The sequence below is a fragment of the Boleophthalmus pectinirostris genome, unplaced genomic scaffold (genome assembly GCF_026225935.1).
Source record: "Boleophthalmus pectinirostris isolate CB_2022bp ecotype Guang Dong unplaced genomic scaffold, ASM2622593v1 HiC_scaffold_4, whole genome shotgun sequence".
In the NCBI taxonomy this organism is placed as follows: domain Eukaryota; kingdom Metazoa; phylum Chordata; class Actinopteri; order Gobiiformes; family Gobiidae; genus Boleophthalmus; species Boleophthalmus pectinirostris.
Genome location: NW_026571353.1, coordinates 22,561,090 through 22,575,481, shown reverse-complemented (window position 1 = coordinate 22,575,481; position 14,392 = coordinate 22,561,090). Strand labels below are relative to the sequence as shown.

Genomic DNA, 14,392 nt, shown 5'->3' with positions numbered 1-14,392 from the left:
CACATCCGTTTTTCAAAGTAAATTACAAACAAAATAGATGTTTGAGTAGCCCATCAAGAGGCAACATCCATGAGATCTGAAAACTCATAACTCATATAGGCCTTGCTTGGTTCGTGTGGTGACTTCCAGTATAAAACAGCAAGGTTTTTTTTACTTTTTTTGGATAAAGGCAATGAGAATCAAGCACGTCTGTGTGTCCCCAGGAAAAATGCATTTATAATGTTTGTCTTTATAAAGCCCACTTACAAAAAGAAGAACATAAAGGCATGAAGTTCACTTTTTTATTTTCACACAAACTGACAATGGGAACATAAAACATAAACATATTTTCACCTTTATATGTACTTTTTAAACATATTTCATTAAGTTCAAATATAGGCTTATTTTTACTTTTATAAAATTATAAAATTGGCAGTATTATGTACACAAAATACAATATTTACACACAGGAACACTGATATTACATTGAATCTGTAAGTATAAGAAATAGGGGTTAGCAGAGCTAGCCCAGCTAGCTTCTTAATGCTCTCTCCCTCATTACATACACACACGCACACGCACACAAACACACACTCACACTCACAAACATAGCCTACATACATACGTGCATTAAAATGTTTTCTTTGATACAATCATCTCTAGCTTTATGCCTGGCAATCCATCATTCACAGTCTCTAAAAGGTCCTTGAATCCAAGGGAGATGGCCCAACACCTTTGCTCTTCATTAGGATTGACGACTCGAGCAGGCCACTTTTTGGTACTGGGCACTAGGCAGTTACGTTGAGTACCTTGCATGAAGGCACCTTGGCAGTAGTTAAAGATCTGGTCCTAGTCTTGTCCCCATTCATTAGAAGTGCACTACACAATAAGGACTGTGGTTTGGCCTGTGTTTGTCAACAGGGCATTTGTGTCCAGAGCATCAGACAGGGCACATGGGCGATCTTTCATTTAAAACTCTTTAGTGTCTCTAAAAAGATCAACACGCAAGGCCAGCACATTGAAAGATGGGCGCAAACCAGGATCCTTGTCCCAACACTCCTCCATGATTTCATAGATCTACTCAGGAACCGACACAAACAGCAAAATAAGGTTTTAGTTATTGTAACAAATTTAAGATCATAATGTAAATACAGTACCTCTGTAGGACATCCTGAGGGTTGAGGTAGCCTGCTGCCGGACTTAAGAAGCTGAATAAGATGATACACAATCAACTGCCCCTGCTTGTCATTTCCCATCATCGACATGAAAACCTAAAAATATGTAAAATATTTGCTATAAAATGAGTAGCTTACACATTAATAAACTGTGTGTGAACTCTGGCATTTAACATACTGCAGGAGGACTGCAATTCTTGTCACTGTGAGTGAAGAGTTCATAAAGGACCACACCAAAACTCCAGATGTCGGATGCTACAGAGAATTTACTATCAGTCAGTGACTCAGGTGCATACCTGGGAACAAAACAACACATTAAAAATACTTTTTGTCTAACATCACTTCACATGGTTTGTTTTTTTTTCTTTTCACAATTGTTTACCAAAATATTGGGCTTTCCCCTGGTTCTTCAACCATATAGTACTCTTTGTCCTGAGGCAAAACTTTGGTGAGACCAAAATCTCCAATTTTGACCCTCAGCTCACTCTCCACGAGGATGTTGCGTGTGGCCAAGTCTCTGTGGATATAACGTTTACTGGACAAGTACTCCATGCCCTGTAGAGCACATGACATTATGTCAGTCTCAGTGGTCCTAAATGATTTTTTAATATATGATCAAAAGAGCAAACAACCTTGCAGATCTGAGAGGTATAGAGCAAAAGTTTATTGTGGTCAATCCTCTCCTTGTTTTTCATGAGGTAGTCTCGAAGGCTTCCAAATGGCAGATACTCCATAATAAGGTGAAGATTACGTCGCCCTAATAGAACAAAACAAAGCTAAATACAAATTTTGAAAATTACTTCATGGAGGCAAAAATCTTAGAGGGGGAAGGATGTTAAGATATACAGTACACGAGAGAGATTATTTATGGTTTTCTGTATTTTTATGTACATAACTTTGACATATTATTTTCATGTAACTTTTGAATTTAGTTGACTAAGATCCCCATTAGATTCTGATATCAGTCACTATTTTTCTATCGTATTGGCGTTCTGGTCAGATGGATGTGAGAAATCATTTAAAAGTATGTTTGTGCTGATTGAGAAAAAATGGATGCCCTTAATTTAATTAATTACAGAACTGCCAATTCTAACAAAGAATCCGTGGGTTCCCTCCATCTGTGTTTTGAATTATAGGCCCTGTAAGATTCACACCAAATGCTCCCAAGATTAATTTTACCTGCACTATAACAGACTCCTTTGTATTTGACAATATTTTCATGCTGCAAAGACTTGAGAATCTCAATCTCCCGCTCAAAGTCGCGCATGTGTTCTGCAGTGCTATGCTGAAGTTTCTTCACAGCAACCACTTCTCCTGTATTGTCCTGTAGTGGGTCATATCGACACATCTCCACACTCCCAAAGTTCCCCTAAGAAAGAAAATGTGGTGAGCAAATCTCTAATTAACTGATCAACTTTTACATCATCTCATTAAAACATACCTTGCCCAACTGTTGTAAGAAAATGAGATGCCTCTCCTCAAACTGTGCAGGCTCTTGACTGTCCAAACCTCCAGTGGCCCATCCTGTGGTCCCTGTCCGGTTTGGCAGGATGTCACTATCGACGATCAACTCATAGTCTGAGAAGAGAATAAATGTTTTACTTTTCAAATTATTATGCTTGACCAAAATAAGTATTGTTTTCTGTTTTGAACTTTTGAACATTGAATATAATATTACTACATCATATGCTGCAAAAAGAGCTGATAATAGTGTGTGAATATCATCAGGATACTCCTAAATAATACTGAGATATTTCTTTGTGTCAATATTGCCCACTCTTGGTATGCAGCAAAAATGGACTTGTCTTTAATAAGAAAACTGCTCAAAAATGATACGAGTATAAAAATAAAAGAAAAATACATTGCAATCTGCCAAACAAGGGTTTAAGGGGATAGCTCTGAACTTTTCCTTTTTAATATTTGTGTCACTAAATCTCAACCAAGACATTTACAGACACATTTTAACACAATTCTGATGGACATATAATAAGTATAAAAAAACAAAACAAAAATTACTTATTTCTGTTGATTTCATCCATTGGTAATTTACAGCAGATTCTAAACTTACCAGGTGTAAAGAGGTTATGAAGGTCACGGATAACTGCACGAAATGTGGGTCTGAAAGCAGGCTCATAGTCCATACAGCTCATGATCAAATTTGCCAGCTCAGTCCACTTTGGGACTGGCAGTTGGTGACGATCTTGATAAAACTGTCTTTTCTGTGTCAACCCAAAACAAACAATAATGTAAACATTTCTACAACCACAGGACCAGGGCAAGACTTTAAGATGGAACAATGCATACATTTTACTACTATTATACAAAAAGAAATCTAATTTAATTAAATTTAATTAAAACTTGTTTTTTGTTAGTCACTTAACAGTAATAGAAAATATTCTAGCTGTATTTTGAGCCCTTACTTTAGTGTGGTCCAGTGTAGCTAAAGGCTTGTCTCCATTGCAGCAGATCTCCCATAACGTAGCACCAAAGCCCCACTTGTCAGCAGCCAGGCTCAGGTTGGCAGGGTCCTTGATGCACTCCGGAGGAACCCAGGGAACACGCTCTAGCAAAACTAACACATCAAAAAATTAATGACAGGCCAATGATGACCATAAGCAAGGAAGTGTTACTGTAAATAGATGTTTAATGTTGTGACAGCTCAAACAACTTACTCTCTTTAGGTAAAACAGTGACACTGATGCCAGGGTCACTCAGTTTGATGAAGGGAGGATTCCCAGCTCTCCGGTCTTCTTCACGGATCAATAAAACATTTTTTGCACAGACGTTTCCATGAACAAGATGCTTTTCTTCCTGCAAAAACAAATGTACACAGCAATCTGTAAAACTGCTACTCTAAGTTACATATATAATAGGTGACAGCACAAACAACAAAAAGTTTGATCGCTACCAGAAAGTGCATGGCCCAGGCCAGCTGTTTAGCCACTTCCAACTTCCACAGAATGTTAATTGAGTTCTTGTTCTTTTTCAAGTACGTGTCCAGGGAACCATACTTCACATACTCCTGCACCATGATATCTGAAAGCATTAAAAACAAAAAGGAACTTATAAGTAACAACTAGTGAATAATATTGCTTATTGCCCTCTCACAAAGCATTTGAAACAATTTAGAGTTTTCATATGCATAACATTTTAAAAGACAGATGTAAATCTTTTTCAGGTTTGCAATCAATAAAATACTTTATAAATACAGACACACATCATGCAGTGGTCCAAGTTTGCTAAAAAATGCTGTTTGTACAAGCTCCTCTATGGGGGAGAAACAAAATGTAGTTTACATGCTAAAGAATTTGGGTACCACTGCTTTAAGCCCAGTTAAGAAGCAAGTGTGTGTCAGAGCATTATAATACCTCCAAGAATAACTACCAGTGACTCAGACAAAATAATAACTGTAATAATAACTGTGTTCTATATTAATAGTGCTAGTTAGGATAGGACATAATTATACCCCTAAACAGCCTAAGCGAATCATGTTGGTTAGTATGTACAGTATACCAGTAGTGAGTCATTCAACAAGATCAGAACCAGAGGACTGCACACTCTGAGAAAAATACACCATTACAATCACTATTATCTATTATTTGATATGATAGTTGATATAATATTCTATCTGAATGCATCACTTACTCTCTTCTCCACAAACACAAACTCCATAGTTTAGAATCAGGTGTTTATGGGACAACTGGCTCATCATGCTGGCTGCTTCAAAGAAAGACTAGAAGGGGGCAAAAAGTTCATTAATAATCAAAACTTAATCAATAATTCTTGATTACTGAGATTACAATTAATTTCAGATTCAGGTGTTGGTCATCTGCAAATGCTAACCTCTGAGTAATTCCTGTGATCGTGGTCCAGGACTTTCATGACCACTTCTGTTTGATGAACATGCCCATAGTCTCCCAACTCCTTTCGAACACCTTTGAAAATTTTGGTGAAAGTCCCTTGACCAAGACTCTCCACCTGGAAAGAAAGGTAAGAAAATATAGTGGATAATATATATATATATATATATATATATATATATATATATATATATATATATATATATATATATATTATATATAAAACAGCTCTAAAAATGCACAGCTTTGGCCAGTGGATATAGAGCAGTCAAGACTTAGATCAATCAAAGAAAACAAACAAAATGTTAACAACAAAAAAAAAAAAAAAAGAAAAAGAAAAAGTACATACAAATTCCAAATCTTCTTTTCGAATTTTGTGAAACACCATTTGACTGACGTTCCTGCGAAGTAGTGACGACGACAGAGGCACTTCGGAACCCTTGTTGCTCCGACACACAAGGAGGCAGGACATTTCTGTAAAGGGAAATAATGTTAGAACTGCAACAAACAACCGACAACAATCAGCCAATTTAAAGATTGTTTCATTTCATGTTAACAACATGCATGTTATTCATTTACTAGGAGAATAAAGGACGCATTATTCTAGTTCACAAATCTGTCCTACCTTTGGATTTGGGCGGGCAGCATTGGCTAAACTGGAAAATCACAGTATCAGATCGTACAGTTTCTTTTTGGTAGCATTTCAGAAGATCTTGCAGACTGCAAAATTGTCTTTTGGTTCCACTGAGGTTGAATTCCCCATTAACAGACTTTGTTATTTGACAGTGTTTGTATTCGATAGTGTCATAAACCTGTTAACAAACAAGGGGAAAAAAAAATAAATAAAATATATATATATATATATATATATATATATATATATATATATATATATATATATATATATATATATATATATATATATATATATATATATATATATATATATATATATATATATATATATATATATGTATGTATGTATGTATGTATGTATGTATGTATGTATGTATGTATGTATGTATGTATGTATGTATGTATGTATGTATGTATACATGTATACAGTCCCTGACAAAAGTCTTGTCGCTTATCCATTTTGTAGAAACAAAAGCTTATAACCTGACTTTAAATTAATCGATTGGTTTTAGAAATGTCTCATATGAAAGCTAAAACCCTCCCAAATTATGCTCAATAAAAATAAATTTGCTTCACTGAAGAAAGATTGATCATTCAATGAACCCAGAAGGGTCAGATTTCGGCAAGACAAAAGTCTTGTCGCCTTGTCATATGATGCACCCAATCCTAGATTACAGCCTCACCTGTGATCAGTTACTGATCAATCAATTAGTGGGTGTGTATAAAAAGAACCCCAGCACACCAGACCTTCACATCAACTGCAACTTTACCTCTGACAACATGCCTAAGATCCACCCTGAGACCAAAGCGTTAATTATCAAGAGGCTGAAGACCAGATCCACTGCTGTGGTGGCTGACATCTTCAATGTGTCTCAGCGTCAAGTACAAAGAATAAGAAAAAGATCTGAAATGACTGGAGATGTTTTTGACAAGCCCAGGTCCGGCAGACCCCGCAAGACAACTGCTCGGGAGGACCGTTTGTTGATTTGAAAATCCAAGGCCAGCCCCTTTTCCACTGCAGCAGAGCTCCACCAGGCCTGGTCAACTCAAGTCCCTGTGTCAACCAGAACAGTTTGTAGAATTCTGTCTCAAAATGGCCTCCATGGTCGAATCAGTGCATAGAAACCAGCACTAAACAAAAGGCAATTAAAAAAACGTGTGGCATTTGCCAAGGCCCACAGCCTGCTAAAAGGATGGACACTGGAAAAGTGGCAGAAGGTGGATTTCTCAGATGAATCCTCAGTTGAATTACATCACAGCCACCGCAAATATTGCAGGAGACCTACTGGAGCCTACATGGATCCAAGATTCACCCAGAAAACAGTTAAGTTTGGTGGCGGAAAAATCATGGTCTGGTGTTACATCCAGTATGGGGGTGTGCGAGACATTTGCAGGGTGGAAGGCAATATCAATAGCCTAAAATATCAAGAAGTATTAGCTACCTCTTACATTCCCAATAATAAAAGGGGTCAAATTTTGCAGCAGGATGGTGCTCCATCGCATACTTCTATCTCTACATCAAAGTTTCTCAAGGCGAAGAAGATCAAGGTGCTCCAGGACTGGCCAGCCCAGTCACCAGACATGAACCTCATTGAGCATGTCTGGGGTAGAATGAAAGAGGAAGCATGGAAGGCAAAACCAAAGAATCTTGATGAACTCTGGGAGGCATGTAAGACTGCTTTCTGATTACTTCATCAACAAATTGTATGAATCATTGTCGAACCGCATGGATGCAGCCCTTCAAGCTCATGGAAGTCATACAAGATATTAAATATGGATCGCACAGCACCACTACTTAATTCATTGACATTATGCAACATATTTTTGTATTTGAAGTAAATTATTTGTTCAATTTTCTGTAGACGACAAAACTTTTGTCTTGCCAAAATCTGACCTTTCTGTGTTCATTGAATGATCAATCTTTCTTCAGTGAAGCAAATTTATTTTAGTATATCGAGCATAATTTGGGAGGGTTTTAGCTTTCATATGAGACATTTCGAAAACCAATCGATTAATTTAAAGTCAGGTTATAAGCTTTTGTTTCTAAAAATTGGATAAGCGACAAGACTTTTGTCAGGGACTGTATATGTTTAAGCACTTCATACAGTAGGGTTCATTTTACTGAAATTATTTAAATCCTGAAATGGAAACTCTCAAATACCTTGACAGGAAAAGTCAGAAAATACTTATTGAAGTCCTTCGGGCTACTTCGCAAAATAAACAATCCATGTTTGTTTCCATATTTCTGAAGTCGATGGACAGCAAACTCAATACTGTAACATACAAATATATTTTAAAAAATAGAGATATTATAGTGAAAAGTAATAATAATAACAACAATAACAACACTTTTAAAAACTAAGTTTACAAAGTGCTGTACACGATGATACAAAAACCATAAAAATACCATACAGGAAGCATACAAAAACGTTGACTGTAACTGACAATAGAAATAGTCTCACAAATGTTACTCACGAGATGGGGCCGTGACAATGTGAGGAAATGTCCTCTAGAAGCCTCGGGGGTGCCACTTCTTTGCAAAGGTAGTGATGTGCATCTGTGGTCAACCGATAGTAACCGTCAACAAGAGACACAAAGGACAATGCTTCTGCCAAACTCTGGAACTCCACTTCCTTAAAACAAAGCAAATCACCATGGTTATTTGTGCTGGTACTTAAAACTCTTTATTTCTATACAAAAGTATATATTTTTTGACCATTTTCAGGGATGTATTTCACATGAGGCCTTACCAGACTCTTTCCATCTTGCTTGTTGATTATGACTATACTGCTCTCTGCTGAACTTTCCTTGTTTGCTTGGATGCTTATGTGAACCACATCTGGGAAATCACACAATAGCTGCACTTCCTAAAAAAAAACAAAAAAACAGTGGAGACATTTAACCATTGTGTTCAGAATGGAACATTGTAGCACAAGTTGTAAGTCGTAACAGCATTGTGATAGGCGTTTACTGACCTTCACAGAGTCCTTCTCTCGAGCCCATTGGATGCCTGTGTCTGCAGCAACCAGGATGTTGAGCGTTCCGCTGGAAGCTTCCCTGACTTGGAAAGTCTCTGTGTAGAAGCCTTTCTCCAGAGACTCCATACTGATGAGGTACTTGAGTTTGAGGTCGCGCACTGTTGTGCGGCATTGGCTGAACTGTTGAATGAAACGTTTGAACCGAAAACGAATTCGCTTTCGTGTCACAAAATTGCAGTCCTGAATTTGTGCTCTCATTTCCTTTGGTAAAAATGTCTTGTAACTAAAAAGAATCAAAACACAATTTGGTCATTTTGTGTAAAGGGCTTTGGCTATATGCACTTGAGACAGTAGCCTCACCTTGTGTTGTGATAGATATCCAGCGGTGACATCTGCTTCTCCTTTGCTAGCCTTGACATGTCCAGGACAGCCATCCCAAGGCACTCTTCCTGAGTCTCATGAGAGTTGGGGATTTTGATTAAACCATTGACAAAGTCATTCCTCCACTGGACAGAAATAAGAGTCACAACAAGAAATTAGAAAATTGCATTATTCACCCAATCTGCACTCTGCACTCACCCCTGCCTATGTTACTGATGGTGAGAGGACAAGTAAATAATATTTATATTTTAAAAAATTGTTTATTCTAATTTCAAAGTGTTTGGACCTGTTAATCTGGCAAAAAACGTTCAGAACATAAATATATCAGTGTATGATTTAGCTATGTGTAAAGATAAATAATGGTCATGACATCACACAAACGTCATACTCCTGTTTTGATTTTTGGAGCAAGTGTGAACTGTAAACACACTAGAATTACAAGCCACTCAGGACCAACTCAAAAGTTAAATGTTTAAACAAAGTGACCCCTAATTAGGCAACAAACGTGTGACTAATTTCTAAGATTTTAAATGAAGCAATATGAACCACCGCATTATATTTGAAAACAAACCTAGTCTCAGGTTAATATGTTAATAAAGCAATATTTGGATAATCATTTGAATAGTGTCACATCATTATTACACCAAAAACGCCTAGACAGGGCTTCCCCACCCCTCCATACCTTACTGGGCAGGGCTTGCTCCCCCAAGAGAGATTTACATAATTCTACATTATCCTCAAGTTCACAGTAAGTTCATTGTCAGTCACACTGCTGGCTGCTGAGACCAGCTCTACCGCAATGCCTTCCATGATTTTCCTCATAATCATAATCTAATGACATGCTAGTATGTACCGCTTTAACAAACAGTTCTTCATTCACAAAGATACAAGCACTAGCAATAATATACAGTTTGCCCACATACATAAAATAACCAAGGCTGTAGATATTTAGAGAACATGTGTTAAATGTGAAGAATCCCACCATTCATGAGACTAACTTGCAGCAATACTGTTTTATGTACTAGTACTGTGAGCTAATGAAGCACCCATGGTCGGATTAACCTCTGGGGAAATAGGCACAATGGAGCAAGGCGGTAATGGCTCTAGGGCCACATTTGTCTTGAAAAATCAGTGACTCATTTATTTCTTAAGAGCCTAGCACAACAAAACTTTAAAATGATTACCGACTTATGCCAAATGGTGTCCACTCAAATGAAGCTCCCGATGTAAACGGTCACTGGAGAAAATTTCGAGCCAGGCTCCATATTTGAAAATCTGACCACAAGTATAATAGCAACAACAAGAGCCAATCATGACTGAGCTCGTTACCGTGCCCGCCCTTCTCACTGTAAAGCGGGAAGGGGGCTTACTTAGCAACTAAATGCATTAGAGTGGATTCATAACGTTTTAAAGACCAAAATGACAAGGCTCACTGCAGCAGTTACAGAGAGACGGGCGACAAGGTCCCAATGTAAGTCAATTGGAGCCAGGGTCAAAAAGAGCCTCTTGGCGCACTTCCTATTTAGAATGTGGTGGCAGTCATTTCAAATACATGGTTTATGCTTGTATACAAAAGTAAGATTAATTTAGCCCCAAATCTTTTTATTTTTCATTTGGGGCAAAACTCAGGGCAACCAACCACCTGAGTTTGGAAGTTCAAATTTTACATAGTAGATCTAACATACATGAGTGTATTAGGTTTTTATATAGACTACCAATAAACACCCACATTTTTGGATCCTAAAGGAAAACGCAGCTGATCAAGGTCAAGCCAGACTACGTGCCAGTGACTCTTGGTTTTGGACCAATGGCATGACAAGAAAAATGTCATGATAAAATGTAAAAGCAGGTGAGGACACACTCTGTTTTACCTGAAAAAAGAGGTATGACATAACAGCATCATCAAGCACAGGGCTTTCTGAACCCTTGGTGACCCCATATCGATAGGCCCGGGATGGTCCACTGCTGTACCAGCCAGAGAAGTAGTATCTATTGAGAATAAATCAAATGTGAGCCAAAAGAAACTCTAAACAAACAACTAACAGTTCACATGTAGTAAATATGTAGTTACCTTATTCTAAAAAACAAATCTTCTGACGCCGTTTCATCTAGATGAAAGATGTGATTAGGTGAAAACCATAACCGGTCTCGTTCTCGAAAAAGCCCAAAAAAGTTATAGTACAGAGGTGATATACCTAAGAGGAGATATAAAAAGAGAACATTTACAAACTGATTCTTGGAAAGTTTTAAATATCTGCACATTATGCCAATTCAGATGGTAATAACTGTGGCACTCATTTTGACATAAAAAAAGAAACCTGGATGCCATTAGCCATCCTTTGCCTTTTAAACAGTACACATGGGTCAGCTCTAGATATTGTCCCAGCTATTTTCCTGCTTTGTGCAATACAATCATTCAAGCCTGCAGTGCGTATATCTGTGCTATGTACGTGTAAACAGATGGATATTATTTTTTTTGTTTTGATTGTCATGGAGATGGATGAGCAATGGAGCTGTAGACATGGCTATATGTTTACACATTCAACTTAAAACATGTATTCAAGCCTAGTAACCACTGGGATTTTTTAAATTTCAGCTTCCTGTAATATGCAACACTTTACCCATTAAAAGGATACAATATAAATTAAATTGGTTATTGCTGGCAGCAGTCCTAATATTTCATCAATTTGAAACCCATAGCTAGGTAATGTTTGTTACAGTAGCCTCCTAGGACCTGGCATCCAAAAATGTGGACACATTTTGGGTTGTTCAGGCACTTAAATAGTTTTTGCAAATCATTATTCAGTTGTGACTTTATTGTGTTCCATCAAAATGATTAAAATATAAAATGAATGTTTCATATATAATAAGTGGACATATAAATATACAAAATTAAAAAATATAATAAAATATAATTCTTTGTTTTTACACTCATCAGGTCCCAATCAGCCCAAATAACAAAGAGAAATCAACAAAGCATGCCATGCAAGAGTTTGGGTCCTAGGAGGTCAAAACAAAATGAGTGGCATAGATTTTGTCAAGTGCAAAAAAGTTTTGAGATATAGTTTTGAAAAATGTGTTTCTAGTAATAACACGGGTGAACAAAAGGTCACTGAATGGCTAAAATAAGTCTAAAATGTCATTGGTGTTTGGTTTATCAGCAAACACATACCATGTCTTTACAACAACATGCAGGTATACTTCAATAAGTATTTCTTTTTGTTTGAGTTATGAACAAGACAGGATTTGTCATGTTTCACACTTCTTGCAAATGTAATTTCAGCCCAACTATAACTTAACCTTATGTTGACAGACTGTGGCTATTGAAAACCTTATCACAAGACATAAGCCCCTTGTTTACTATGGCATGGGAATAAAGGTGCTTTATAGGGCTGTGCAGCACAAGTACTTACTGCATGCCTTGGCTGCATCGATACACAGTTCCTCAGCCACATAGTCTCCAGGTCGGAAACTGATGAGGCTGCATTCAGCTGCTCCCTGGATGCCGTGGTAGAAATGTACCCTCAACACAGTGGATGCAGCGGCCGGGCCCAAGTTAGGAGATTCCCGATGGGCGTTCCCGTTTTGGTGATTTGCCGGACAAGTGTCAGTGACAGCATCCATGACAGGCAGGGAGGCCATCAGCAACATGCAAACTTGAATAAAACAGAAATCCATAAAACTCATGATAGCTTGCGAGTCATTTGCATTTGCAATTTGAGGAACTAATAGTAGCTAATAATGTAATTTGTTCACATAAAGTATACCTTTGGTAGTTTTAGTCTTTTTAATATTAATATTTGTTTTACATTATAATTCTGAGGCTGCAAAACAAAATGTTAATTTGAAACAACCTGTAGCTACTGGAAAAGAACACATTTACAAATTTACAAAGTGGTAGTGTGATCTGAACAACATGCAAAAAGAGAAAACGGTAAGAATAGAATAACACACATAATAATAATGACAATAATAACAAAACATATGTTACATTAAAGGTAACAGTTGAGGCCGTACTCTTGTGTTGACATCAGACATCGACAGATTAACCTTACATTTGTTGGCCTCACACACCCACCCATTTAAAAATTGTTGTAAAAGTGACAAAATATTAGTTTTTCTTATAAATGATTTAGTATCCGCGATTAGCCCTAAACTGTTTCTAGGAATTAAATATATGAAGTAATATAAAAAAAAAAAAACTTACTTTGCAAGACGAGCCAGCCATGCAATGAGCTAGCCTGCTGCTAGCATTAGGCCGGTAAATGGGTAGAGCAGCCAGGACGAGCGATAGTTGATGTGTACGACCAGAAACCTCAGGTTTGTTGGATTACAGCATAAATAAGTAATAGCACAAATGCCTACCTCTTGATGATCGATGATCGTATGTTGATCTACAAAGACCCATGTCACCGTTATTTAGCTAACAACATGCTACATTGCTACTTCTGTCAAGCCTTCCCATTTCACTTTAGCTTTACTTCAGTAACTTCAGCCGAATAACTCGGAGTCAATCTTGTAACTTTGCTAACGCTAGCTAAACTACGTCTTAGTGAATTACATCATCAAACAGAAAGCTCTAATTAAATTTGCAGCATAGCATCATCTTGACAAATTCAAGAGTAAATGCAAGGCTAGTCACATAATTGACAGCCCGTCAGCAAAGACGCTCGAAGCTAGTAGCGATTGCCATTGGAAGCTAAGCCGAGCCGAGGCTTCCTGTTCCAGTCAGTCAACAAACCAGCCTCTCCCTGATCATACCCAGCATGCCTTGCTCTACTATTACCACAAATAAATATAATATAAATGGAGCATACAAAGTTATCCTAACCGGCTGATAGTTAATTATTCGACTGAGACAATTTTTCCTCATCTATAATCTACAAATGTATTATTATAACTATTGTATTATTATTACTATACTACTACTACTACTAATTTTACTCTTACTATTTTACTACTACTAAGACTATGCTATTGTGTAGTAGGCCATTTTCGACGATAAGGCGCATAATATTTGATCAAGTGAGGGCATGTCCAACATGCGCTAACATACTCTTACTCTGCCTAGATCTACAGATTGATTTCAAGACTCCCCAGCCATTCTTTGGTTCTTTGTCCTGACCTGTCTGTAGTTTGATGGATTGTCTGGTTGTCATCAAGAGTTAAGAGTCTGATCTTGTCAATCATTACTCATGCTGTCAATATGCTTTTTCACGATGCATTTTATTACAATTGTCTTGGCTCTAGCTGGAAAAAAACACGTTTGACTTTTTGGGTGGTATTTCACATGAAGACAGCCAGTTTGACGATGGCCACTGGTCTGAGACTGAGCGCCTACCTGTTGCAACGTTGCCTTTAATACCGATATATAACACTAGAT

At 37.4% G+C, this 14,392-nt stretch overlaps 1 protein-coding gene across 2 annotated transcripts; it reads right to left on the bottom strand.

Annotated features, from left to right (window-relative positions):
- Nucleotides 1-267: 267 nt before the first annotated feature.
- On the bottom strand, nt 268-13,738 carry jak2b (Janus kinase 2b). 2 transcript variants are annotated; one of them, XM_020919374.2, is made up of 24 exons: nt 13,375-13,738; nt 12,423-12,665; nt 11,081-11,204; nt 10,881-10,998; nt 8,989-9,134; nt 8,626-8,911; nt 8,401-8,517; nt 8,126-8,283; nt 7,812-7,923; nt 5,640-5,826; nt 5,364-5,488; nt 4,998-5,132; nt 4,800-4,887; nt 4,063-4,190; nt 3,827-3,965; nt 3,575-3,726; nt 3,223-3,373; nt 2,596-2,732; nt 2,334-2,523; nt 1,787-1,911; nt 1,537-1,709; nt 1,333-1,450; nt 1,137-1,250; nt 268-1,056 (listed from the first exon to the last, which is right to left on the bottom strand). In XM_020919374.2, exons 1-24 carry the CDS (start codon nt 13,415-13,417, stop codon nt 949-951), a joined length of 3,417 nt encoding a protein of 1,138 aa, XP_020775033.1. In that variant the 5' UTR covers nt 13,418-13,738; the 3' UTR covers nt 268-948. The 2 variants fall into 2 exon arrangements, with proteins under 2 accessions (XP_020775033.1, XP_055017458.1); XM_055161483.1 differs by having other exon boundaries at nt 11,081-11,117.
- Between the last annotated feature and the right edge of the window lie 654 nt (nt 13,739-14,392).

Coding starts and splice junctions, on each gene's coding strand:
- jak2b (XM_020919374.2), bottom strand. CDS start 13,417: ATGGGTCTTTGTAGATCAACATACGATCATCGATCATCAAGAG. Junction 11,205..12,422: donor CGATGCAGCCAAGGCATGCA/GTAAGTACTTGT, acceptor ATCTCCTCTTAG/GTATATCACCTCTGTACTAT. Junction 5,133..5,363: donor GAAAAGAAGATTTGGAATTT/GTATGTACTTTT, acceptor CTTTCTTTCCAG/GTGGAGAGTCTTGGTCAAGG.